The 26,087-nt window shown below is 42.4% G+C and overlaps 1 protein-coding gene across 2 annotated transcripts in view; it reads right to left on the reverse strand.

The window, feature by feature from the left end:
- LOC117605469 (discoidin domain-containing receptor 2) overlaps positions 1-26,087 on the reverse strand; it is a 121,502-nt gene that overhangs the window by 50,750 nt on the left and 44,665 nt on the right. For both annotated transcript variants that reach the window (XM_034326850.2, XM_034326858.2), the window contains exons 2-4: positions 14,533-14,714; positions 10,386-10,491; positions 149-380 (exon numbers count right to left, since the gene is read on the reverse strand). In XM_034326850.2, coding sequence (XP_034182741.1) covers positions 149-380; positions 10,386-10,491; positions 14,533-14,635 — 441 coding nt within the window. In that variant the 5' untranslated portion in view covers positions 14,636-14,714. The remainder of the gene's footprint in view (positions 1-148; positions 381-10,385; positions 10,492-14,532; positions 14,715-26,087) is intronic.

Here is a 26,087-nt window from a genome sequence, read left to right on the forward strand (position 1 = left end):
GACGCGTGCGGATAGAACTTTGACTCGATATGCAGGCTCAGTGAATTCGATCAACGTCTTAGAATATCAGTCGAAACGGTACTTTGAATCTAGCCGAACTAAACGGTAGCAAATTAGTTAATGGATTCTGGTAGGATAAGGCACTCACCTCTTTCCCTTTGATATCTCTGTATCGAACCCACTTGCCCAGACGTGGTCGCCAGTACTCGAGCAGATACGCTTCTGCATACTCAACGCCGAGACCATTGCCGAAACGACCTTGGGTGGCGGTAGCTGTGATCAAGTGAACCGTATGAAGGTCGATCTCAAGCCATTCTCGAGCTTCTTGGGTGATCTGATTCTTGGGACACCATGCGCCACCGAGATTCTCCACTTTTAATCTGAAACAGATGGTAACATTTCACGGTTAGTTACGCTGCGCTTTCAACCTTGAAGGGACAATTTGCAAGGGTCCGTTTAACAATTTGTACCTCGTTGGAGAACGTGTTGATACTATGGACTAATTTTTGCGTTTTTATATTTTTAGTATGTGAAATAGTATTAATATTTCTATCGATCTGAGGTTCAAAGAGCTAACCCTTGTAAATTATCTTCTTTTTCCTTTTTTCTTTTTTAATTAAATGAGAAAAGATTTTCCGACTAGATATCGATATCGCAACGAGTATCGTAAAGCAAATAACTTTTAATATTCTCATTTTTCCGTTAATAAATTCGAGCACTTTCCAGTGGAAACTTCTTAGATCGAATTTGCGCGTTAAATACACGCTCGAAGCGGCATAAAACTGAAAACCAAGGAAACTCCGTATAGCGATAAGTATATAAATGATGCGTGAAACTTTGGAAATCACCTGTGTCACGCGAGCCTTTAACTGCCCTTCCAGGTGGCGCGATAAAGATGCTCCCCGAAACATTTTATACCCTCTACGAAACGAACTAATAAATGCTCACCGACGCGAGTTTTTCATCGAAAATCCACGGAAGGTGGGAAAACTTGAAAACTCTTCAACTCGTCTCCCGTTCCACGAAACGAAGCAATTTCAATCGTCATTAAAAAACAAACAGCGAGCTTAGCCAAGGAACGAGGGGGTGTAGGATTGCGGGCAGCTCATTTAAAATTAAAAACGAGCAAAATAATCATAACACCTTAAAATCTTTTCTCCCTCGCGAAACTTCCTTACCCTTGGGAGCAGCTGCCCAAACTTTCAACGCCTCTGAAGCTTTACGTATTCTCCTCTTTTTCACCCCCGTCTTCATTCGTTGCGAACAATCGGCGAAACGGAAAGCACGGAATTTGTCGACGTAACGAAACGTGACGAAAATGATAACCCCCTCCTGAAATTGGACAGTAAACGACACCTCTGTACGAGAGGGAATCCGAAACTTTTCAGAATTGTTAACAAGAAAAAGAAGAGGACAAGAACTTGACACTTTGACGATTACCGTTAGCTACTTGAATTGTTGAACTATTTTAAAAAATAATTATTTTCCACAAATTCGGAATATCGTAAACGGAAAATTGTTGCGCATCGAAGTTACACGTGATCCGGATTAAAAGGTGCAAAAAATCGTCCATTTAATATGTCCAGGTTGTAGCCGGGTATCGGTGCTCGGCGTGCTTCGGTTTTAATTTTTGGGGGTCGAAAGGAAGGCGCGGATAGCTCGGCCCGTAGTCGTCATGAATAAAAGATGAGGCGCGAAGCGCCTTCCCTAATTGCGTGGACCGTTTAAATGCTTGGCTAAGAGAGAAGCTTCTGCTGGCTCGTAACGGCACGGTATATCTGTGTACATAAGTGTCGGTGTATCCTTTGGAAGGTGGCTGCCGAACAACGCAGGATAAGGGACGACGAGAGGAATCGGGGGATGGCAGGGAAACGTCTTGGAGGTTTAAACGGGGCCTCCAGACTCGAGTTTGTTTTAGCCTCGTGCATTATTCTTCATTACCGGGATATTTGGAGGCGTGCCTTAACAACGTGTACCCGAGGATATTTGCGTTATCCTTAATTGTCGCCGGCGAAATCGCGTCCTTCTCTCTCGATTACGATACGGATAATTCGATTCCTCTCATAACTAGGGGAGAGACAGGGTGTCCTACCGTGCGCCCCGAAACTCGCAATCTTCGTGCAATTTTCAAGATGAAATTACGACCCCGTAGACGGATTCACTGCTTAGTTACGCCGATTTCCATCAGTAATTCGTTTTACCCTCCTTGCGAAACGAACACCACCGGCAACACTTCGTTAGAGCTTCATTTTTTTCTCTCTCTTGCTGGACAATTATTATCGCAATACTGTGCGACGGGTTTCTAAGGATTTTATGGTTAGTTTCTTTGGCTTATTTTCTTGATCAGTTTACGGTAGGAACGAAGGGACATCTGATTAAAGGTATAACTTGATTCTGTGACAAACGAGTATTATAAATTTGATCATTAGCGATATTAATACTAACGAGCATTTAAACAGAGAAGAAGATAGTTAAAAGTAATTCCTAGGGATGTTCGATACTTATCTAATAATAAAGTTTAAAACAACTCTCGTTTATTTCTAAAGTCAAGGAAATAAGAAATGCAACAGCTGCATCGATAGCAGGCAAAGTATTAAACCCATACATTTTGACTCCATTACAAAATTGAACTGCTGATACACGTATCCTTTTATTTCCACCAAATAAGGATCCGAAATTTATCGAAGAAGGAACCCGGAGTCAAATCGCCGTTTCGTATCCGAGAGAAGCCTCAATTAGCCCGACCAATTGCCGGCAAGTCCCATTTACTTAAGAGATATAACGATGACACTTCTATCACTTGGCGAAGGACACTCGGTATCTGTCGAAGAGCGAGGCGAGTTCTCTTTATCTAAACTCGTTTCACCTGACCGATGCAGCTTGTCGGATCGGCTACATAGTGTTTACACGATGCTGCACCGGTAATTTGCAACGAAACGCCAAATTAATGCACGTACACACACGAGAGTGCGAATTTTTTTACGCATCCTGGATCGAATCAGATCGCAGCCGAACGACGTGGCGCGCTAATAATCGTGCTTACAGGCCATCAATGCGAGAATGATAACGCGGCAGCGTTCCCCGGCATCGTTATAACAGTCGAGGCTGCTTTCGAAAGATTTACAACTCGCACGCTGGAACTGCCTCTTTATCCTTAACAACCAGCTCCGACCGACTGGTTTCCTGTTGTTGGAACAACGGACAAGAAGGCGCACCGATACCGGGCTAACGACGACACGGTGCGCGTTCGACGAACACCGCAACAACCTGCAATTCCGACACGGAATAATAGACAAATGAACGCGTAGGTTGAGTTTATGGGGTTGCAAGGATATTAGCGGGTCCGTCACGCGGCCTCGAATCGTATCCCGTAAAACTCCGTGTCCAATGGCGATGGGAGTTTAATGTTAACTGATATTGCTTCGTATTAAGAACTAATTGATATTAAAGCGATTACGGGTGTTCCGTGCTGCTCGGTATGCGAGAAACGAATGTCTGATATAAATATGTTTACGTTTATAGCCTTCAGAAGGAATTTATTTTCTGTTGCCATCGAACGGACGAAAAATGTCTAATCTTTGGCTATAAAATTAATGAGAAAACTTGTCGATTAGTATGGTGAGAGTTTACAGGGATAGAAATTCAAGATTCCATCATCAATATTTTACCTTCTTGAATAACTTGAACAATTTTCACCCCATCCACTTCCTATTCCCATCGACTCACCATCATTTCACGTCCTCCACGAGACGCTATTATCGCAGAAATTATTATTAGCGTCAAGTGCGCGATAACGTCCCGTCACCGAGTCCCTTTTTATCACTCCACTTTTAAGCCGTCGTTTAGCAGGGTTACGTCTGCTCACGGCCTACACCACGTGCCATTTACAGGGACTTTTTTTGCAGGCAGAGCTCGAGGAAAGCATCAGAGAGCCACGTGTGTGGTCCGCGTTGTCGACAAAAAGGACGATCAGGAATCGCGCGTGTACCATAACGAGGGGGATCTTTGTTTCGAGACATCGAAAATCCTGTCCTACGACTGACGAACGGACGGCATTAAATTGAGCGAAACCGAGAGATACCGTGGCGGAGTTTAAATTTTCCATCGCGTTAACCGCTTCGCGGACCATTCTGAATCCGGCGAAATTAGCGGGGACGTGACATCGTCTGCCCACTATCTCGCAGATTGTATTATGCATACTGTTGGTCAGGAGAATTGACGTGCGAGCAGACTTATCTGATTTGTACCACAGATGGAGGTCGAAAAAAAGAGTATACAGTGGACTTTTAATTTTTCGTTTCAACTTGGATAAGTAGAAATACACCAAATTGCTTATTTTACAGAGTCGAACTTTGTAAATAAGGTTTTAGATTTTTTCAGTTCTTCATTAATTCAAAATATAGATCCTATTTTTCGATAATGGTTTCGTATCTGTAAAGGTACACTTATGGTCAAATCAGGCTTCCATGGGGTTTTCCCCCTTCTCCCGTATGCTCCCACGGGTTCCTGACCCTCACTGTGGGCCTTCCCTTCGGCGGTCCCGCGGGGACTGACGTTGGAGGGGAGAAGCCTCCGTATGTAAATACATATAGGTCTGTGATCCCCCCACCACCTTCCACGTTCCCGCGGGAAAATTCGAATTGATATTTACTTTGTTATTCGTACTATTCAGTTATATACTAAATTCTCTAATATATAATAATTAAAAATTATATTATTTTCTTCCTAAATCACTTTTAATATTAATACTGTCAAAATTACAATTTTGAGAATTCCCTTACATGCTTCTTTTACATAGCTGTTCCCCTTAGGGAATACTGATTTGATCGCGAGTATACTTCACCAGTATTTTTGATCAGAAACAATAACAATTTTCATGTATTCCAAGATAGCTGTATAATTTCAAATTGAACACGGTGACGATGAGCCTGCATCACGATCGCAGATATAAAGCTGGATAAGATTAAAGATACATTCTACGTCCCTTTTTCCAGTAAATTACTACTCTGAAAATAAAACTGTACAGCTGTCTGAACGTAACCCAAGATTAAGCAGAAGACACTTAGAATTTTGAATTGACCATCGTGGAAATAAGTGACTACGACTATGGATACCTGGTTTGAAGGAACATTGTGGCCGCACCTTTCTGTCGAGTAATAAACGTTATCGCGATCCGACCCGAAGGGTTTCTCTCCTTTTAAAAGTTCATCGCACTTTTTCTTCGCGAAATCAGGAAAATATTTCCAGCGTTTAACAAACGAATTTCCGTTGATTCTAACTCGTTCACCTCTGTTTCATTTATCTGGAGATGATCTCATTCTCGACTACTGCATCAGGGAATATCAGAGCCTCGCTTATTGAATTCGTTGAAATTTGTTCCCTTGCGATCTGATACGTTGCTGCAAATTGAATTCCGGTTTTCGACTGGGTATCAGCGAAACGTGAGCAATAGATAATAACGAAAGACAGGATTTTCGTGAAAGTGTAATTCTTTTTGTTCCAACCCTTCGATCCACGATCTCGTCATTCGACAACATACCCAAATTATTTATATATTTATCTTTTCATATGATATAATACAATTTAATATCAGAAATAGTTTTAATACCCTTCTTTAATCCACGTCAAGGAAGATTGAAAATGTTATTCACTTTAGTACCATCCAACGCAAGTATGTAATTGACTGCGAGTATAAAGCCACGTAGCCCTACGTATTCTTATCTGCGCCTGCTAAATTACAGTGTATCAAGTAATGACTCTAAAAGCCATTACTTGTGTAAAAAATCCATGGTGAGGTGAAATTTGCCGCGTGCTTCGCCACGCGTTAGTACACTGTTACCTCGTATCTCGACAGTATTAATTTTTATACTTATATCGTGTAATGGCAACGTGGTAAAGCCTGACTGTATCTTAATTGAAACCAATATTCGCCTAATAAAAATTGCCTACACTGATCGTAACAGAAATACGAAGCTCTTTCACCTTTAGATTTTTACACGGAAATATTTGTCCTGAGTGGTGAAGAGAAAAAGGATAGAAGATAGAATTGCTCTCGTGGAAAGCGGTAGCGCGATTTTCTCACTTTCTTCAAGGTACATTCACCCCGGGGTAATTTCAATTGAATATATCCGCTGAATCGCAGCGTACACTTTCCGGTTCCAAGGGAAGCTCGCCGCTTACAGCTCACCTTTTGACTTCTCGATTCGCAGCAATTTCTCTGAACAGAAGTCTCGGCCACTCGACGCGTTCTTACGGGTATCTTAATTGCGTCTATTCTAGGAATAACGTTCAATGAAAACGGTAAGAAAAAGAGCGACGGAAGACGCGCACAGCTGCGCGATTCTTAAAGGAAATGAAAAGCCGGGGAATCGAGTCGAGTACTCGCTTTCATACGGCTACACCACTCGAAAATTATTGTGTGTATAGTATTCCATATGGAAAGCGCTCGTTTCATGCTCGAATAAGTAGTTTTTCCCAGATTTTCCTTCCCGCCACGTTTCCGTTCTTCCATCCTTCGACGGAGAAGCGGCGCTGAACGTTCTATTTAACATCACTCTTCCTTTTTCCTCTTCCCCCTTTTCTACTCGTTTCTCCTCGGAATTTTTTATTCGCGTGAAAAGCGTCTTCGGGGATATATACGTTCATCGATCAACCCTCGCTACCGTGCCGTGACCCGCTACAAAATTAAATTATCGCGGCAACGTTACCATTTCAACGGCGCTCTTTAATAAATGACGCTGGAATACCAGTTAATTAAATTACGCAGCGAACGTGTTTGACATTCGTACGAACTTTTCACCCTGTCGACGAAATAACGCTGGAATTCCTTTTTTTTTCCGACCCATCTCCCATACCCTAACTCCTGTCTGTCAGTGAAAACCGACTAACGCTGATATATTGGTCGTTCGATGTATTTTAGGTATGGATCGGTCAGATGTTGTATTTTGTGTTCATATGTTGCAGTCTTGTTCTCAATTTGGGAGTATGGTTAATTGCGTAAACTACTGTTTTGGCTTCACAAGGTAGACGATAGAATTATTGTAAAAAGATTGTAATATTCAGCATGCATTTAAATATTCTATGGTGCATTAGTTATTTTACATCGTTACCATAATAATAAAATTGAAATTTACATGATTATCATAAAATTAATAATATTGAAATTCACCTTATTATAATAGAATTAATATTCAAATTTGCATTACTATTATAATATTGCCAGTATTAAAAATTTTACAAATATTTCTATTCATTTCAATTGATATCGATCAATGGTAGACTAAGTATAATGATTTATTAATTACACCCTTCAATTTTTAATTAATATTGAATTATTTGAACGACTCGATCGGCTGATTGAAAGCGTCTGACGCGAACACTGCTCAAGGGTCTTGATCTTCGTGTCGAAAACAAAACCGCGAATTCGGTGTTTGATTGGTTCGAAATCGAATAGCTATGATTGTAGCGTGTTGGGTTCGGCACGAAATCGCTCATTAATTATTGGCGTTTGCTCGATCCGATTCTGTTCCCGCTTTGGTCTCGGTTTCACAGCTAACGTTATTCCAGGAATTGCGAGCCTGATGGAGGAGGGTGATAATTTATCTTGCTTAGAATGTGATGGAAGGTGTTTGAACAAGAATAACTTATTTCTGTCACAGGATTACTTTACTACTAATTATCGTACCACTAATTATTATCCAAGCCTAATTAAATAAAATAAATCAAAAAATTAATAATTCAAAATTCAATCACAATTATTAATCAACGAAAAATTTGGACGAATGACATCCTTAGGAACCTAAGAGGTCAGTGATCGATGACAATAATCACCTTTAGTAACGAGAGAGTTAATTAACCAGCTAATCAATGAAGTCTCAAACGGTGTTAAAGAAAATAGCATGAAGTATCATTTCAAGCAAATAATTCTGATTAATCAATTCAGTTGGCCGAGCAATAGTATCCTAATTTAAACATCACTTTATCGCTTCGAGTAATTTTTGTTCCGGGTTGGTGGTCAGCGCATCAAGCATTCTAAGCACCTTCGGCCGGGGTCGCGGCGTATTAAATTAGACGGTGACGTGGACGAGCGACGGAGGCTGTTGGATGCAATGCGGGGGCGACTCGGAGCTCATCAAGAGTCAGAGGCCTATTCAGCCGGTCATTGTCTGCGGTAATGGAATGTATTAATATCGGAGAGCCCGCGGGGCCGGCGAGCGACGCGGCGCGTCGCGTCGCTTCTCTGTTCCTCGTTCGCCGAGCCCGGCTCTAGGTTGGACCCCGGTTCGAGTTACAACCGCGGCTACCCTGGCCAGCGGATATGTCCCGTGGGATGGAATATTCGTATAAACCGCCGTTGCACTGCTACCGCCGCTGAATACTGGACCCTACGCATTAATATCTAAACGCCAGAGACCAGGGTGAGACGGGAGGGTGGTTAAAAGAGGAACAGAGAGGTTTCGGCGCAAGCGCTACCACTGCATCTCGTATTCATGTGCTGCACCGTGGGTTACAAGAGGCGTAACATGACCAACCCTTGCCCTACCAGCCAGGTGTAATATTCTTTCAACATCCTCAGGCCACGTCAAACACCCTTTCGTGGTAATTGTATTATACAGGGATAGAAGGTGCTTCGGTTTCTATTAAAGGTGTTATCACGAGGAACTGGTGTATTTCAATTTTAATTTTATAACTGAAATTTTTACAATTTCCTACGCATTTATTCTCATAGGATACAGCGATTATCCAGGGATTCATGAAAAAACGTGAATCTTAAACGATAAATCGTCATTGAACGAAGATTGCTTTTCGACTGGCAAAGAGACGATACGATAGCACAGGTCGATGTATGGTGAAGGATAGATATGGAACGCGGTCTCTGCATGCATTCGATCGGCGCGGAATTATCGAACGATCGGGTGGAGAATTAATTGCACGGGGAGCGGCCTGGATAAACACTCCTCCTTCGAAGGAAGTGTTTCGTGTAAATATTAATTACAGCCGAACGACGTGTGCCACGTACGAAAAAGTAACGTAACATGCGAGCCCGGTTGATTTAATTGCACGTTGTTATCGGAAAATTTATTCTTCCTGGAATATGCATTAGCTGCCGCGATTAGAATTCATCAGCTTTCTCGCGTGCTGCCGTAAATCGAACCGTCACTTTTCCCTCCGTTTTTCGTCTCTTTTTCTCCCTCTTTTTTCATTTTTTTTTCTCTTTTTTTATTTATCCCGACGGTCTGGCTGCGTGTTACAGTGGACGCGTCGCGACGCGACGGCGAGAAAGGTGAAATAGTTGTCGTGCAGTTTCGCATATAAATGGAGGGGAAAAAGGCCGCCGCGGTCAGATTAGAAATAATTACCCTGCCGAGAACGGTCTGCTCTCTTTGTTTACGAGTGATAACGTCTTTTCTATGTGCGCACGCAACACTCGATAAACCGGATTTTACGTATTAACGAGTCGCAGTCGGGGCGACGCGACGCGTTTTTAGTATTCATGCGACCGTGCCGCGCGGGAACCGTCGCGATTAATGAATCCTGAAGTATTAATTTTCATCCCCCGAGTTCCCGGCCGATTAAACTGCCTCGCGTCAAAGCGCTGATTTACTTTCTCGCGTACCTTGTCCTTACCAACGAATCATGTATACTCTCGATCGAGCCTTCCTATCTACCTATCGTCACTTTTTATGAATAATTCACTGAATAATTGGGTACCAGTAAATCGATGCTCTATATTCAACGTTTCTCCTATCACTTTACATATATGCTATAGCTTTGAAACGTTATCGATTGATCTTCCTTCTCAAGCCGATACACTAGCAAAATTGATGACACAGGTAATTAATTTAAATGAATTCGTTAAAGTTCATAGCGATCCTTTAAAATTTATATTTATAATCTACTGTAGTGAATCAAAATTCCTTTCAATTACACAATAACAGCTCTAGCAAGATTCTATGTACCCTAAAATCACTCTGATCACCCTAGCAACAGAACTCCAGCCGGCATCCTAACAACCTTAGCGAAATCCCTCGACCAACCCTCCGTATGGAGGTGCATGCCCACCATTACGCTAGCAGGCTCGTTGGAAACAGCCCTCCGCGTGAAATCCATCGTTATAACGGCGTGTATTCGCAGATATAGAAGCTGGCGTGTTACGTCGTCGTAAAGACACAGAATATACAGAGGGAGAGAAAGAGAGAGAGAGGGAGAGTTAGGGGTTAGCCTGGGGGGATTTGAGTGCGTTAGCCTGGACCAGAGTGGCGCGGTCGATATATCGTTCGATTGCGATTCGATGGCGTACAGAGAGCGCAACAGAAGGCAGCCGATAGATACGAATGACGAATGGTATCGAGGGCAGACTATCGAAATGAAAAAGCGACGCTTACCGTGCTAGCTGTGGTCCGACGTTTCCTGTGTCGAAGGTAGAGCTGGCCGTGATATCCGCGTCCGGGATCGCGCCGGATTCCATGCCGAGCGGCGCGATGCATTGGGCTGAAACAAACGAAAACGTTAGCCAGAAAGGTTAAAGAGCGTCCTACGAGATTTACATAAAGTTTCGAAAGGGAACAGGGAAGGGGTCTGGTATCGATGCCCGGCTCGCTCTTCTACCGGATCATAAACGGCTAAATAACCAGCTAAACCGAGATGAATGCAACGGATAGAGCCGGTTTACGTTCTTGTATATGACCGGGTCTGTTGGTTCGTACGGGTAGCAAGAGTTAGGACGACGGCAAGGACTACCTCAATGTTTTCGTATCTCGGGGACCGATCAAATTGTTTCATGGGGGAACACGGCAGCGTTACGGGGACCGAGTGTATCCTGCTACCAGGAATGGCCTATCTTGATACAATATTGTCTTCGAACGACGAGTATCCGCGTTATTTACGGTTTTCTTCCCGTCACGCGTCGTTGCGCGATCCTCGAAGCCTCGGTACTGGCAACGAAACGCGAGATTCGCCTTCTATGTGACACGACGCGGACTTTTAATACATCCAACGCTTCGTACTGGAATTACGATTCGAACGGTGGCTCGACTATATTGAACTCGCTCCGTGTAGCATCAGAGATTCTATCGATAGAGAGAATGTTCGTGTCGACCGATGAAAGTTGGGTTGCGATTTACGAGGATCCTTTCATTTTTCAACCTATATCAAGTATTTTCAAAGAAAAATGTGCTATCATTTTAAAATAGGGTGAAAACGAGGGTGATTAAATATTTGCAGAAACGAAACCTTGGGGGGCAAGAACATAGTAATAAGTAAACTACCACACCTCTTGATAAAACATTGAAAGAGATACCATTTTCTCCTCTCAAAACAAAACACTTTGCGGTATAGGAAGAACAGGTTGAATTCTTTTAGCGCAAGATCGTTTGATTCTACTAAGAGAATGGTGTCGATTATGGGCGAAGGGAGAATGGAGGTAGCATCGATTGCAATTTATGCATATCGAAGTTCTATTACCAAGTAAAACGAGGATCGGTAAAATTTGCCGGTGCATCGTTTGCCTGAACTGAGGTAGCACAGGGCGAATAACGATAATGCCTAATGCCGGATATCGAGTGCAGGTGCACCGGAACAACGTGATGGGAGGTTGCAGCTTTGTGCCTCGAGTGGCCAGAGACTCCGCGAGAATTAATGGCGGGGAATTCGAGGTTATAACGGAAGGAATCCGCGTTAAGCCATCTAGAAACAGAGTGGGCATGTGGGTGGGCCATTAATATCGGTAAAAGTTTGTACCGCCTTCGGATGAATCCCTCGTATTCCGCCGCTGGATCCGAACTTGCCTTATCATCGCCGAGATGAAATTTCTACAGATTGCTAATTTGTCTCGAGAAATGCAGTTGTCTGCGTTTCGAATCCAGAAACGAAGTAACTTTCCTGCAATTTCATTATTCCTCCTCGAAAACTATCTCCACTTTTCTTTTGTATCTTCGAAGGTTTCTCGAAGGCTGGATTTCCAAGAGAATAGTTGCGTTGAAATAATTATACGTCTGAAATTTTTTTCGTCCTATTCTTCTAATTTCTTCCTTGCAATCTTTAACTTACTTCGTTCTTTCGTATTCATTTGCGCGAACGTAAAAATAACGCTACAGGAATATCATCTTGAGTTACTCGCTCGGTTTACTCTTCACAGGGCCTATTTATAAATTCTTGTAAACATCGTGTGATTCGCTGGAAGAATTCTTTTGAAGAGATCTAATGGTGTGAAACAGGTAATAACTTCCACGCAGATGGGAATGTTAAACTGTAAGATTCATTGGTAGAGAGAAATCTTCAAGCTACTTTCAACTCTTCTCGTAATAACAATTTTCACATTTTTTTATTCCTCATTCTAAGTAGTTTGTCTATTAATTATAACTCGAGTGACCACTTCAGAGTTAATAAAAACAGACAAAATTGGAAACACCATCGTAAGGGTTGTATCAAATATTTGCTCCTCCTAATTGCGATGTAAATTTCCTGGAAAGTAACGAAAGAAGAAGTTTTCTTCGTCCGGCTACCATTTATCCAGGCGTCAATAGAGCAGAAGTAATTAATGATGTTTTCCCTGAGACGACGCTGACTCTGTCGAAAGGGGTAGCTCGTTGAAAGAGACGCCAAACAAGGCTGACGCGACAAGGAGCGTCTTCGTGAACGTCGTTACGATCCAACAGCTTTTTCGTCATTCAAAATCGTTATTCACGATCGATTTACATGCACGATATCTCAACGTCGGTGGCTGGTGCCGACAAAGGAAATGGATTTTAGCGAAGAACGATCCAAGTTCGTTGGTAGCGGGAGGGTGTCGAGAAGTTGGAGCGCGAGGGGTTGTTAGTTCGGGGGGTGAGAGCCCGATATATCGAGGCTTCATTAATAATAATAGAACGGCGTACTTGATTCACCAGACCCTTTGTCCCCTCGATATAGATTGTTATTGATGCTTACTGGCATGTTTTACTCGGATGATTGATGACCTGCTTGATCGAAGTTTGTTTTTGATATACACACACAGGGGATCAAAGTTAATCAAAGTATTAAAAGGAAGAAAGAAAATAATGAATCATTGTTCGGCAACAAAAAATGATTTGCTACCGGTGTATTATTCGAAGCTAGTTCTAATTGGTCGACAAAAATTCCCTTAACAGTCGGTACTTTCGTCTTATGAAATAATAGCTGTTCCATCGTTTTCGTCCCGAAAATCTGGCGATGTTTTGCTCAGCAACAGGTTCATAAATTCACCGTCTCGTGGAAACGATTCACGATAAGTAGTAAACTGGTACGGAGATATTATATTTTTGAATACGGAAACTTTTAAACGTCCGACGAGTCTAATGAACTGGAAACCCTAATTAATGGTACGAGGTGTTGCATTTTTGCGAAGCACCTGTCGGTTGTTTGCATTTATGAATCGTGCTCCTCTTTTTTTTTTGCAAGCATCGAACCCTGATGGTATCAGGCTGGAAACAGGAATTCGAAGCGTAGATTTCGTTTAAAGAGGTGTCCAAATAATTTCGATGCTTCTGACGAGTGAACTCGTTACATGGAAAAGTATCGTATGGCTGACGCAGACGAATCGTTTAACGAAACTAACTGGGCCTGCTGGATGCTGACTAAGCCACTCCGACATGCAAATCGATGCACATCGCTTTTTCGTACGTACAGAGGTTTCATGATCGAGAAAACGATCGATGAGAGTAACTCGCGAGACGTCGACCATGGAAAATTTACTTGGACGTTTATTGACCCATTAAATTTCAGCGTCCTCGATCGACGACGTCTAAGACGGTTTTCTGCTCTTATTTGATATAAAAGGCACCACCTTCTTCAACGTTCTGAATAATTTTTATGTGTTTTAAACAGCGTTCCGAACGGAGGAAAGTTTAAATTGAAAAGTTATCCAATCGTACTTTTAGCAAACGATACGATAACGTGCCGTATCACCACCTTGCTAAAGTGTTCGTTAAAATTTCACATTATATCGACTACAATCAGGATATTGAATTTTTTCCATCCATTTCATAAAACCGCGTTAATCAATTTCGATCAGCAGCAAAAAAACTCCACGATACTATTCGGAAAGTTTCGAATAAAAATATAATAATAGCACATCGAGTCACTTAAAACGGAAGTCTGCGGATTCGAGACATTTTTAACTCCATGGTTTTCCCTTTCGATTCGAGAGTTTCCATTAATTTTAGCAGGCAAAAGTTGCCAGCCACCAAGCGCGGGATTTGTATGAAACAAAATCATACAAAGGTTCGTTCACGAGTTCCCATGGTTCTGTCTCTCTTGCGCAACGTACCGAACGTTGTTTAAATACAACTTCTGGTGGAAAGTTAGCGATTCGAAGAGGGCGGGGGGTGCAGAGGAAGCAGGCTTTTGCCATACACGCGGGCAAAGTCGATTCCGGATCGAAAGTTCGTTGACTGGCGGTCAAGCAGCTCTCGCCACGTGTATCACGGTCTAAGCTCGTTAATAACTTATGGAGGAAGTTTCGCGATAAAAAAAAAAAAACTACAAAGCCAGATTACAGGTTGGATGTATACTTACAGAGGTCTACGGCGGTCGTAGTTGCGGCCAGTGCGAGAAAAAGGAAAAGATGGTGGCAGGCAGGTATTGCCCTTCTGGCGAAGAAACCGAAGCTTTTCACCATAGCTCTCGTCTCGCGCGAGGGCTTCACCCTCGCCCTTTTCTCACCGTGACTCTGGCCGTGCCATTTCTGCCTCGTCAACCTGCAACAAAAAAATGAACAAAACGCAACCGTTACGACGTGGTTAACGATAGCCCGGGGAGAAAGAACGATGACGATGGATTTCGAGAGGAGTTGTTCGGATCGTTTCGTCGAAACGTTCGCGTTCCAAGGTAAGTTCGATGACTTCGTTAGGGAGGTAACTTAAGGGGATATGATAACGTTGCCTCGGGTGCAATGCTTCCCCGAGTACTTTATCGATCGCTTCCTCAACGAGATTTTTTCAAATTTTCGATACTCCAAGTTTCTATGATTCCTAGTACTCGTGAAATATTGTTTTCTTTCTTTTTTTTCAAGACTGTTGTTAGTACAGTTTGTAGGGTCGTTAAAATTTCAGCCCATTGCATAGAGAACGCTTCTTACAGAAGGAGTTGATATTGTTCACAATTTGTTAAATTCATTAAATATTTTGAAGAAGCCCAAATTTTGTTTTGTAGGTAATAAAATAAAGATAATAACGTAGAGCTCAAGCAACTTTGTTGTCACGTATACTCGAAGTTTGCATTTAATTTACCAAGTTATTCCATTTAAGATGAATGGAAAAATTGAAAGAAAACAAAGTTCCTGGAAAAGTGTACATTTCCCTCGGTGTTAATCCGCGTTCTTTTGAAAGGGATGAAAAGCGAACGATGGAGTTTCGTTGACTCAGTGAAGGAAAAAATTTGCTCGCGATATTACGATCGAAAAATTTCCCGTTCCGGTTTGCCCGAAAAAATCTACTGTGAATAAAACAAAGAAAGTAATAACATACGCGCGGGCAGGTTTGTTGCCGATCAAACAAAGATTCACCGGCGAAACAACCCCGAGCCAAGTCGAAAAAACAACGCGCTGAAAATGCTAACTGAAAAACTACCAGAGGCCGTTTTTTCTGTATTATTCGATTTATTTTTATTCCCTAGAAACAATATAAATTTATCGTTTTAATTACGCGTTCAAACTTTTATCAATATAAAGATGATTTTTAATTTATTTCGAATTGAACAACCACCTCTACAATTAGGATTGAAAAAGTTAACAAATGTGGTAGAATTCGGGTGGTAAAATCGCTAATTCATTTTCCAATCAATTATTTCTAATTATATTCTCCGAAAAGGAGAAGAGAAACCAGCATCGCCGTCTACCGTTCGCGCTCCCTCATTTCAAAGTGTGTATCGCGACAGGTGGCACGGTGAATCGAAAGTTGAAATAATTAATTCAAAATCACGAGCGAGCGTGCGAGAGATAGCTATAGATTTATCAGTTCGACGATACACAATGCCTCGCGTAACACGTCAGACGTCGAGACGCGTGTCCCGACGTGGTTCTCTGTTTGCCTTAGGGGATGACAACCAGGTCGGTTGTAAGAAAGGTGCGATCCCCGTGTCTGGACTTTGATGGAGTACGCGCCGGTAATTGCGCCGGAAGTGAATAAATAATGGCGAACGGTAGTAAGAAGTCGCTCGGTCGTAGGCCTCGCGTGCTCTCATTAAACATACATGCGACGACTTGTGTTTCTGGCAGGCTGGAAAATCCACATTTTGGTGCCGGCACGGTATATCCTTTTTTCTACTTTAAAATTTGTGAATTCGTAGAACCGGAGTCGAGGTTGAATCTCCAGTACCTCCTCTACAATTTACAAGTCCGAAGTGGAATCTAAATTTCAACCGAAGGTGAAATATAAATTTCGACTCGGAAAAGAACGTACGATAGGCCTGTTTCTCCGTTTGAAAATTCTTTCAGCACGATTGCCACTCGTTACGGCGCGCTGGAAGTACGCCAGTCTCGATTGCTGATCAAACAAAGTGTTCCAACCGCTTGCTACTACGTCTGTAACAGGCTGAATACGAACTTTCTACGAGCACCGAGGACTTTCGTTCACGGAAACGATGAAATTCGTTCGGAGGGAATGTTATCAAAGGGATGCTTGACCGTGCTCGGGGATTCTCTTGGAAATTTCGAGGCTATGCAAATTTCTTCGATCATCGTTCACCAGGAGAAAAAGTGATCCTCTTATATCGACGTTACCTACCCGCCGGGACGAAACGTTTTCCAATCAATTTCCCGTCACTTCCAATAACGAAATTATTCCTCGGTTGTTTTCTTTTCATCTCGCTGTCACGGCGAACAGAAGATAATAATCGGAGCTAGGACGGCCACGAAACAGGTGCGCGTTGTCTCGTTGGATTAGACTGACTCGTTTTTCTGTCGCAATCAAAAGATAAGAGGAACGAACTAGGAATGTTATAAAAAAGTTTCAATATTTTCATCGATCCATGGATTTATTTGTTCTTTTTCTCAAATGAAAGAAACTGGAAAATTAATTGCAATCTGTATTATTTGACGGATTGTACACGCTTTGTTTGCACGCGCCTCGCGAGCATATGCGTAGCTAGAGAAGGGTGGGTGAACCCCCTGGTGCACCCCGAGGAACGCAAAGGCACTTGTGTTAAGCTAGGCTGTAAGCCGCGAAGGCTTCCCGTGATATCCTAGTTCGACGTCGAATCTCTTCGTTTGCATAGCAATGAGTTTATGCAGATTAATACACGCGAAACGTCTACGAGTACAACGTCTCGTGGGATGTAAAGCACCGGTACGTACACGGATTCGCGAGCGTGCATGCATATTTTATTGGGCGGCGCCGCGCGCTTAAGGATTCTCGATCGCATAAATCCGACACACGCGTCGCGACACCCTTCTCCTCCTCGCGATTTGTCTTCCTCTCCTCCTCTTCCAATTAGTTATAATCCACGGATCCGAGACTTTATCAAACAATGAACGACCGACCTGCTCGCTTCTGCGATCCGACGTAAGCCCGACAGACTACAAAGCTGCTTAGTAAATGATAGAATCGAGATAAATATGGCTACGTCGGCTCGTTTCTTTTCTTTGTCGAATGATATTAGTGCGCTCGAACACGGGCTTAGGATTTTTGTCGAATGATTTGTGTTTCATCCTAAGAAAGAAAAAATACCTGTAATCAACAGAAGAATTTTCTTAACAAAAATCAGAGGCTTCTAAATTAAAATAAAGAATTATATAGATATTAGAATTCGAAGGGAAAAGCTAAGATTTCGTAAATTATCATTAGTTGCTATACCTTCAAATTTAATTTTTCATCTCCAGACATTATTTAAATTTCTATTTGGAACTTCTTAATTGCTATAATCACGGAAAAGAGAATTTTCCTTGAATTTCGCGAAGAAAATTGTATTCTTAAGCGAGGGACAAGAGCGAAAGCAATTAGACAATTAGTAGCGAAGAGAGTTAGAACTCAATTGGGGTGGTTATCGTAATCAAGCCCCTATATAGTTCGGCTTTGTTTGTCCTCCTGCTCACTTTGTATTGCTGAAACGGTACTGTGGTGTTTGCATCTTGACTAAACGTTCTAATTGTAAGCAACGTTGTTTGCAACCTTCCCTCCGCCCCTCTTTCGCTAACCCGAGATTAAACGTGATTGCGATATCTGTATCACGAATAAAATACATTGTTTCATCGGATAAAATATCATTCCGCTCTGACTGTGCTGTTTTAGCAAGTTCAATGTTCGATCAAAAGAACATTAATCTATTCTTCGGTAAACTTTGTTCGCAATTAAACGCAGCTCACGTAGCGGATACTTTATTGCGAGGGGCGCTAAAACGTAATCGACGTTGCGATATCGGATCGATTTCGCGACAAAATGGTTACCAAAAAAGCTAGTCGTTAGCAACGGACCGTCTCGTTGACCTTAATTACGCGAATGCATCATAAAACAGCTAGCAATACGATGCTACCCTCTAAGAACCCTCCCTAACAAAATACGACCTAAAGATCAATGATCCCATCCAGCGCGAAAAAAAAATTAATTAATTTTCTCTCATTAGAATATACAGAATTATTTTCGACCTCTCCCGTAATCATGCAACCCGTTTTCATTCAATAGGTATTCCAATTCAGATGCTTCTCTTGCAACAGAGCAGAGCTGTGATTAAATCAAACAAAAGATAGGCGATGCTCGGAGTAGTCAAAGTAAACAGAAAATAAATGAAATTATTTATGCATGAATATTCATACGATAGAATGAATGTAGTGAATTCGAGCAGAGAAATGAAAGCTTTCAGGGATCGGTGAAGAAGTGATTCTTACCCGTCTCGAAAATATGCGCGAGCATCGAAGAGGGAGAAACACGAGCAGCGTAGTCTGTTCAGACGGGATGTTAATGTCGGTTAATTATCTGTAAAACGCCCGAGGCGGTAGATTCGTTTCCAAACTGGTGTGCTTGTAACGTATGGGAAAAGGCAGCGTGTTTTCTAAAATCACGTCGTCCAACAGAATTTCGGTGATGAAAAAACGCAGTTCGTTTATATACATTTCGAGTTTTATTCTCAGAGGCGATCATTCTACTAATTAACTCTTCTTTGAATTTCCAAAATTCCATAGATGGTATCTTAATTCAACACTTTTACTATGAATATCGTGGAGCCGCGGTGGAATTAACCCTTTAATAGCGGAGCCTGGGTCAATCGTGATCCAAATAAAAAGATTAACTTAAAGTTAAATATGGCATGTAATTTTTAAATAAAAAGATTTCATATATGGAAAGAATTTGAAAAGAACAGAATGAAATTAAAATTGTGGCTCTCTCCATGGTCCGCCTTCCGAGGGTTAAAATAAAATCGATTCTCTTCTATTTTTTCACGTAGTATTTGATCACAACAATGAACGAGCGAATTCTCCCAAGAAAAAAGGACAAAAGAAATCGGGACAAGTTTGTGGTTTGATCCTCGACATGATCCTGGTGTCCTGTTCGACGGCACGCTTCGACGAGTCCGATCCATTTCGCTTGTCCAAAAAGAAGCTGGTTTTCGTGTCATCGTACGAACTTTAGCGGTGTTTCCCTCGTGTACACTGTCGTCGTTTCTTCAAATATTTACGCGTCAAACAGTCTGTCAGAGGCAGGCGACGAAACCGGCAACAAGAGGGACGATCATAAACGTGACTGGATAAAGGTGAAAAGTTTCTTGGATAGACGTCGTCCAAGTGGATCTCTTTCGTTTTCGAATGGATTTTCGAAGATGCAGTTGTTCGGTAAGGTAGGATATAACGTTCCCATCGTTTCGCATCGACAGACGTCGACGCGGATAAGATAGCACGGAATTATGGAGGGCTTTATTCGAGAAGCGTGTATCGTGACGTAGAGATTTATGGCATTGTGTGCGGGGGCCGGTCGACTTTCCATTTATCAGAATGGTACCTGTAGCATTCGGTTCAGAATGGCTGCGAAACATCCGCAAACTTCGATCCAACCGAACAAATGGATGAAGTTTCGCAAAAGAAAAACGCGGATGGTAGAATCACAATGGAAGGCGGCTTCGGATGCCTCCGACGTTCCCTTCCTATTGTGCGTCGACTCGTGAAAAATGCACACTGATTTTCCGTAACAATGCTGACGAAAGAAGAATTTTACTGATCGTCGGGCTAAAGAGATGTACCGTGAAATATTTCAGCCATCTTGCCCGGACCGTATATCCTCGCACGGGTGTGCCCTCTAACACACTATCGTTACACACGAACGACAAAGGAATGACCGGTGATTTGTCACTGACGTTCAATTACTTCCCATTATGGCACATCCCCCTGTTCGTCTACCTTTTTCTATTTCCTCATCAATTATTTCCACGATCGTGCAAGTACCAAGGGGGATGAAAAAAATATTCTGCTTTCTCCTCGAATAATTAATTCTACCTACAGCGAATATGAAAAGACACGAAAAGGAAGTTAAAAATTGTCGAGTAGCGAATCCCTTCAAAAGGAATAATCATTATAAAATAATCTTGTAATTCCCTGCTTTCAAACAGCAAATTTAAAAGTGGAATACGAGAAACGGGAAGACTTCGTAGTACGTACTACGAGATTATTCACTTTGCTTCCTTCTACTCTACGCTACATCCAGAATTATTCTATACCCGTCGCGGCTCTTACAAGCGTTTAAATTACAAAGTATCAACGATCGATGCAAATTGTTATCGTATCAATTGCAAACATCTTACCGCATTCTAAACGAGGTACTCGCGTTACATTCGCGCTTTGTACCAAGATTTCATCGGATCGTTCCTTCACCTTGAATTCCACGCGAGTGGCGTAGCGATGGTGAAAAACCGATGTTGGATTTTTCGTGAGCAGCAAACCGGGCCACGAGTGTAGTCGCCTGTTCACCATACGTTTGGAGTACACACTCACGATTTTCACTTGTATAAAGTCGTTGTTCTAACGCGGCACCACTCGACGTTCTCGAGTGCTGCTAGAAAAGAGCTAGACGAGGTACGTCTTGAAGAAGAGGACCCTTTCACGCTTTCCACCAAACTAACCTCGCCAACCTGCTGTACACACGTTTCCCTCCGCAATTTCATCGCGTCCCTTCTGTACACTGCAACTGCGTCGAGGACAAATTGAATTACAATTAACACATCGACGGAGTGCTTTTCACCCTCTGTTGTTCTCGTCTGAAAAACAGATCGAAGGAATCTCCGCGGAAAAACTAGAAGAAACACTCGAGGTACGACCCTTTTCCTTGTTCTACCACGTGTAAGTGTTTCTGTTTCACGAAGGAAAATGATAAACTACGAAGCTTGACGATGATTAATAATTTCGTATCCTGGCGAATATACCTAGCTAATGATTACGAGACGAGAAGTTCAAAGGAAACTAGAAAGTCAATTAAGAACTGTCTGCCTCCTACTATGAGCGTTGTTATAAATAGTTTTTATCCTAAATTTGGCATGCGTGTATTAATCCTAGAGAAACTAGGAAGAGAGAGGGAGAAAATCTTTGGAAAATCTGTAAAATTTCACTAATTTGAAAAATGTTCAGAAACTGAAGTTTGTTTTATTTATAACGTTCGAAGAAACATCTTAGGAGGATTTAAGAGGGTCGTTTGATCGCAGGTGAACGGAACAATGGGGTTGGATGATCTCCATCGTCTCGAAGGGGATTATAATCAACACTTAAGCCGAGTACTTTTCTGATGGGACCAAGTGGCCGAAAGTATGTCCTGTATTGTGCTCGTAAATGATTTTATTTGACTCACGGATTACCGGGCGAAAGAGAAAAGGCGCGAGCAAACACTCGAGAGAACTCTGTTTAGCTGCTCCGTGGCTGCCATTAATGTCCATTATTCTTCGAGGAAAAACGGATTTCGTTGCGAGTCTTGAAAAACCAGCCGTCTGAAATGGCTAGGATTCTATGGAAGCTTAGCTTGTCCCTTTCCTGATGAAGCGAGAGAAGGAATTGAGACAGTGTTTGAAAGAGAAGGCAATTTATCTTGTAAGAAATGTAGGCTAATAAAGTCCTCCACAAAATTACACTATCATCTCTAAATTCTGAGCTCTTGATATTTTAAATTCAACTCGAAATTTATTAAATATTTTCATATTTTTGTCGCCTGTCGGAAAATATAGAATCTTTGTAGACTGATCGAGTATCTCTGTCTTCCGTCTGAATAGTTTCGAATAGGCAAAAATATTAGCAAACGTAGCTGTGTTTCACGTTGCCGGTGTATAAATAGAGGAGCGGAATGTTTCGAATTACTCGATCGGCACGCGGAGATATTTGCATAACTATTCGACTTAGCTGCGTGCTCCGGTGACATCGGCATTTGTTCATCTGTACCCTAATCTCTCTCCTAAGCGAGTCGTTAGTCTTCTTCAGGTCCCGAGTCGTCCAAGAAAGGCGACAACCAGTGCTGAGTCACTCGACTGATGCGGTGAAAAAGACGACCAAGTGAGAAGCAATTGAAGTTGAGCCATTTCCAAACGTGATTTTCGTCACTTCCTCAGAGTCACATTCTGATCTTTGCTTTAGAACCAGGCCGGCATAAATTCCATAATAAATCAAATACTGACTCGGTCATTTATTACCAACACATCTAGCCTTCGGACGTTCTCTGATTCGGTAAAACGAACAGAGACATTCTTCAGGCGAAAAATCCATCGCGTGTTTAAAAATTAATTCCATCATAGCGCGTAATTTTCCCTTTGCCGCAACTGCGTAAGACGTGGCTGTTAATTAACCGATCGCTGGAATGGATTTATTTCCACGGGCATGGGAACATCGCGGTCTGCGCTCGATTTGTTTCTCTGACCTACACGAGCGGCTGGCATTTATTGGTCGTTTGCGTGATTTATCATCGCGAGATGAGCGCGTACGATAATGATCGGCGGGGGACGGTGAAAGAACGTCCGCTCTCCTGGGGAAACTAGCGGTCGTTTTTTGGGTCACTCGACGGCATTGGCAAGGTTGCATAGCTGACAATTTCCACCGATGAAAATCAAATAGAATTCATTTAATTTCCAATCTGAAAATTTCAATTGGAAAATACCAATTTTATTTAAAATGGTAAAAGAAATAATTTCCCCGGGAAATCATATTCCATATTTTTGTATTTTCATTTTAAAACCAACATCGAGTACATAAATCATTGTCTTTCCCGACAGAGATTGAAACGCGGCGGTAGAATTTTGGCAGCCAGGAGGAGGAGTAGGAGGGAGTGGTAGATGACGAAACGGAAAAGATATCGGTCACCGTATATCAGATCCATTATTTATAGGAAATCTCCGCGTAACGCGAATACATGGATCGTCGATGAATCGAGTGTATCTGCGAAAAGTGCATGCACCGTGAGTCGATCCGCTGAACGGAATTCAGGGGTACAAAAGCGGATGGAAAAGCGAAACCCAGCCACCCTGACCCATGTATATGGATGCGTCTGCGCGTGCACGTCCCGCCCGTTTAAACGTGTACGTGTCCATCTACATACATAGTTAGCTTTCGCAATAAAATACAGCGGGGCACGTAAAACGCCGACGCGCTCTGGCGAAGCAAAGAACAACAAACATCGAGTCAGGACCGACGATTTACATGCATAAACTGCCTTCCCTCGAACTCTTTTTATCTTGCCATTTCTCCACCCTCCTCTTTCCCAACCCCTAGCATCAGAGCATCATCCTCCGTCTTCCTTCTTTATCCGGTCTACCACAATTTCTTTTACATTCACTTCCTTAATAGCGCACGATCTTCCAGTCTGCGACCGAATGAAACTGTGATTTTAATTTCGCGATAACGCCTTTATGCCCGAGATAAGGATCTACGCGGTGCAAATGCATCTCCGATGCACGGTTTGTAATCCGTAATGAGAATGATTGTCACGGGACAAAGCGGTAGAGCGAGAAAGTAATAGCGTAATGAGAAGGGAGCTTAACGAGAGCCAATGGAATCATCAATCATGGTAGATGTAAGTAAAGAGAAGGATCGAACGTTTCCTTTTATGTTTCATCTATTAAGGTGAATAAGGAGAGTACTTTTAAACGGCACCTCCACGATTGATGGACACTGGATTAAGTAATGAAGTAGAGAGATGCTATAACTTTTAAAAGCGATCGCTTTCAATGGTTTCATTCGTGAGACCGGAAGATTGATTTCGAATCATTTTGCAAATTAGCTATTAATCTAATATGATTCTACGTAGTTTTCTGTCTGAACGAGAAGAAAATACAGGTAACTAGGAATGCAAATGATCCCGAATTGCCATGAAAGAAGCGGCATTAACGTAAGAGCATTATCAACGGACAAAAGCACAAACGAATTTAACTGTCGAGAGAATGAAATCGAATGTCTCGCTGTCTGAATGATCCGGGCCGTGGAAAAGCGACAAATTACGGAAGCGCGTAACGAAAGCACGTCAGAGCACCGATGAAAACGCGTTCAGGGTAGAAGGAGAAACGAGGTGATTTAAGTTTCCATTCAAAGCAACTCCGGCGGTTCTTAAATTACGCCTTTCATGTGCCCGTCCTACCGTGACATGTTTGTGCCCAAGGAATCTTCCACATTTTCAAAATAACATCTCTCCCCGTTCGAAAAGACAAGGATACAGAGAGGCAGAGAAAACCGTGCGCACCCCTTTTATATCGTCCTATTAAATCAAATACCAGAGGAGAAGCTTCGCTATGAGAAGTCACCCATGAAAGAACGCGATTCAGAAGCGCGATTAAACGTGATTTCCAAGCGGCAGCTGTTTCATAAAGATTAAAGAAAACCATCCGGATAAAAGAGTGGCGGAAGAAGATATTCTACTCACGCTAATTCGTTAACCCGTGTCCAAAGACGACGAGTTAATTCGTCAGGGAAAATTAAAACACAGACTGCTTGGAATTTTCATCGGAACTCATCGTCCATTCTATCACACATTTTTTTAATTAGCTAATTAAATATTTGTTAAAAAGTAAAAATGACTGAAGTATGAATCACGGTATATAGCTTGCTCAAAGGCAATTCAAAGGCAATTAATTAAATAAAAATTTTATTAAGAAACAAAAATGATTAGTATTTCTAAATGAAAGGGAGAAACACAAAGGATAAAGTGTTTCGTCAATGACGCGATCAAAGCGATTGGTTATTAAGACGGAAAGAAGCGTACGGCCCCGGTTGACCCGAAACAAGAACACAGTCGTCGAGTAAAGAAAGAGGACAAAGAGTGCAAAGGCAGAAAAGACGAGGGCGGCACCGCGACTTCTCTGTTGCCCCCTGCTTTTCTCCTCCGCATTCCGTCACTCTGTGTCTCGGCGCCCTAACAAGCCTCTAATGAGGAACGGGTGTTACTCGTGTCCTCCGCGGTACTTTTGCGCAATTACCATTTATCACATCTGCCTCTACCACTCCCATCTCCTTTCTCCTCCCTTCTTTTTTCATTCTTTTTTATTTTACCACCATTTCCACACAGCGTCGACCGTTCTTTGCCGCTTCTGTTCACGCCGTCCCTTCTTTATTTTTACTTGCCAGAGAAACGTGGCGAGCGTCGACACAATGAACCAGGGTTGCTGGTGTTTCGACGTATCCGGTACGTCGTGTCTCGCATACCCGACTTTCCGGTCCAATCAGTCGCCACAGATTACAAGCGAGCCGGCTGTCCGGGATACTGGGAATCCTTGTTGCACACAGCTCGACTAATTTACAATGAACCGTGACACTGGATCGCAGTGTTCTCTTCGTCGTTTCTTTCGTAACGTAGTCTAGTTCGACGTGATTTTCGCTTCTGTTCCAAACAATTACGTAGAATTAATAAATACACAAAGGTATAACTTAACACGTTAATCGAATTTCTACGGATATCTTGAAACTGGAGCAGCACGTCGTGTTTCGTAGAAATCAGACTTGTTCTCGCAACAACGAGCACAGAGAAACTAAACGCGCAAGTAAGGACGAGTTCAAACGCGAGGGATAAATGGATTGTCGAGAGTTTCGAGCAAGTATTCCAGAGATTTTCACGAACGTTCACGAGATCCGAGCGGATCTGGCAAGTACCCTGAGTTTGTCGCCCATTATCAACCTAACGTTCCGCTACCCT

The sequence above is a fragment of the Osmia lignaria genome, chromosome 9 (assembly GCF_051020975.1).
Source record: "Osmia lignaria lignaria isolate PbOS001 chromosome 9, iyOsmLign1, whole genome shotgun sequence".
NCBI classification, from domain to species: Eukaryota; Metazoa; Arthropoda; class Insecta; order Hymenoptera; family Megachilidae; genus Osmia; species Osmia lignaria.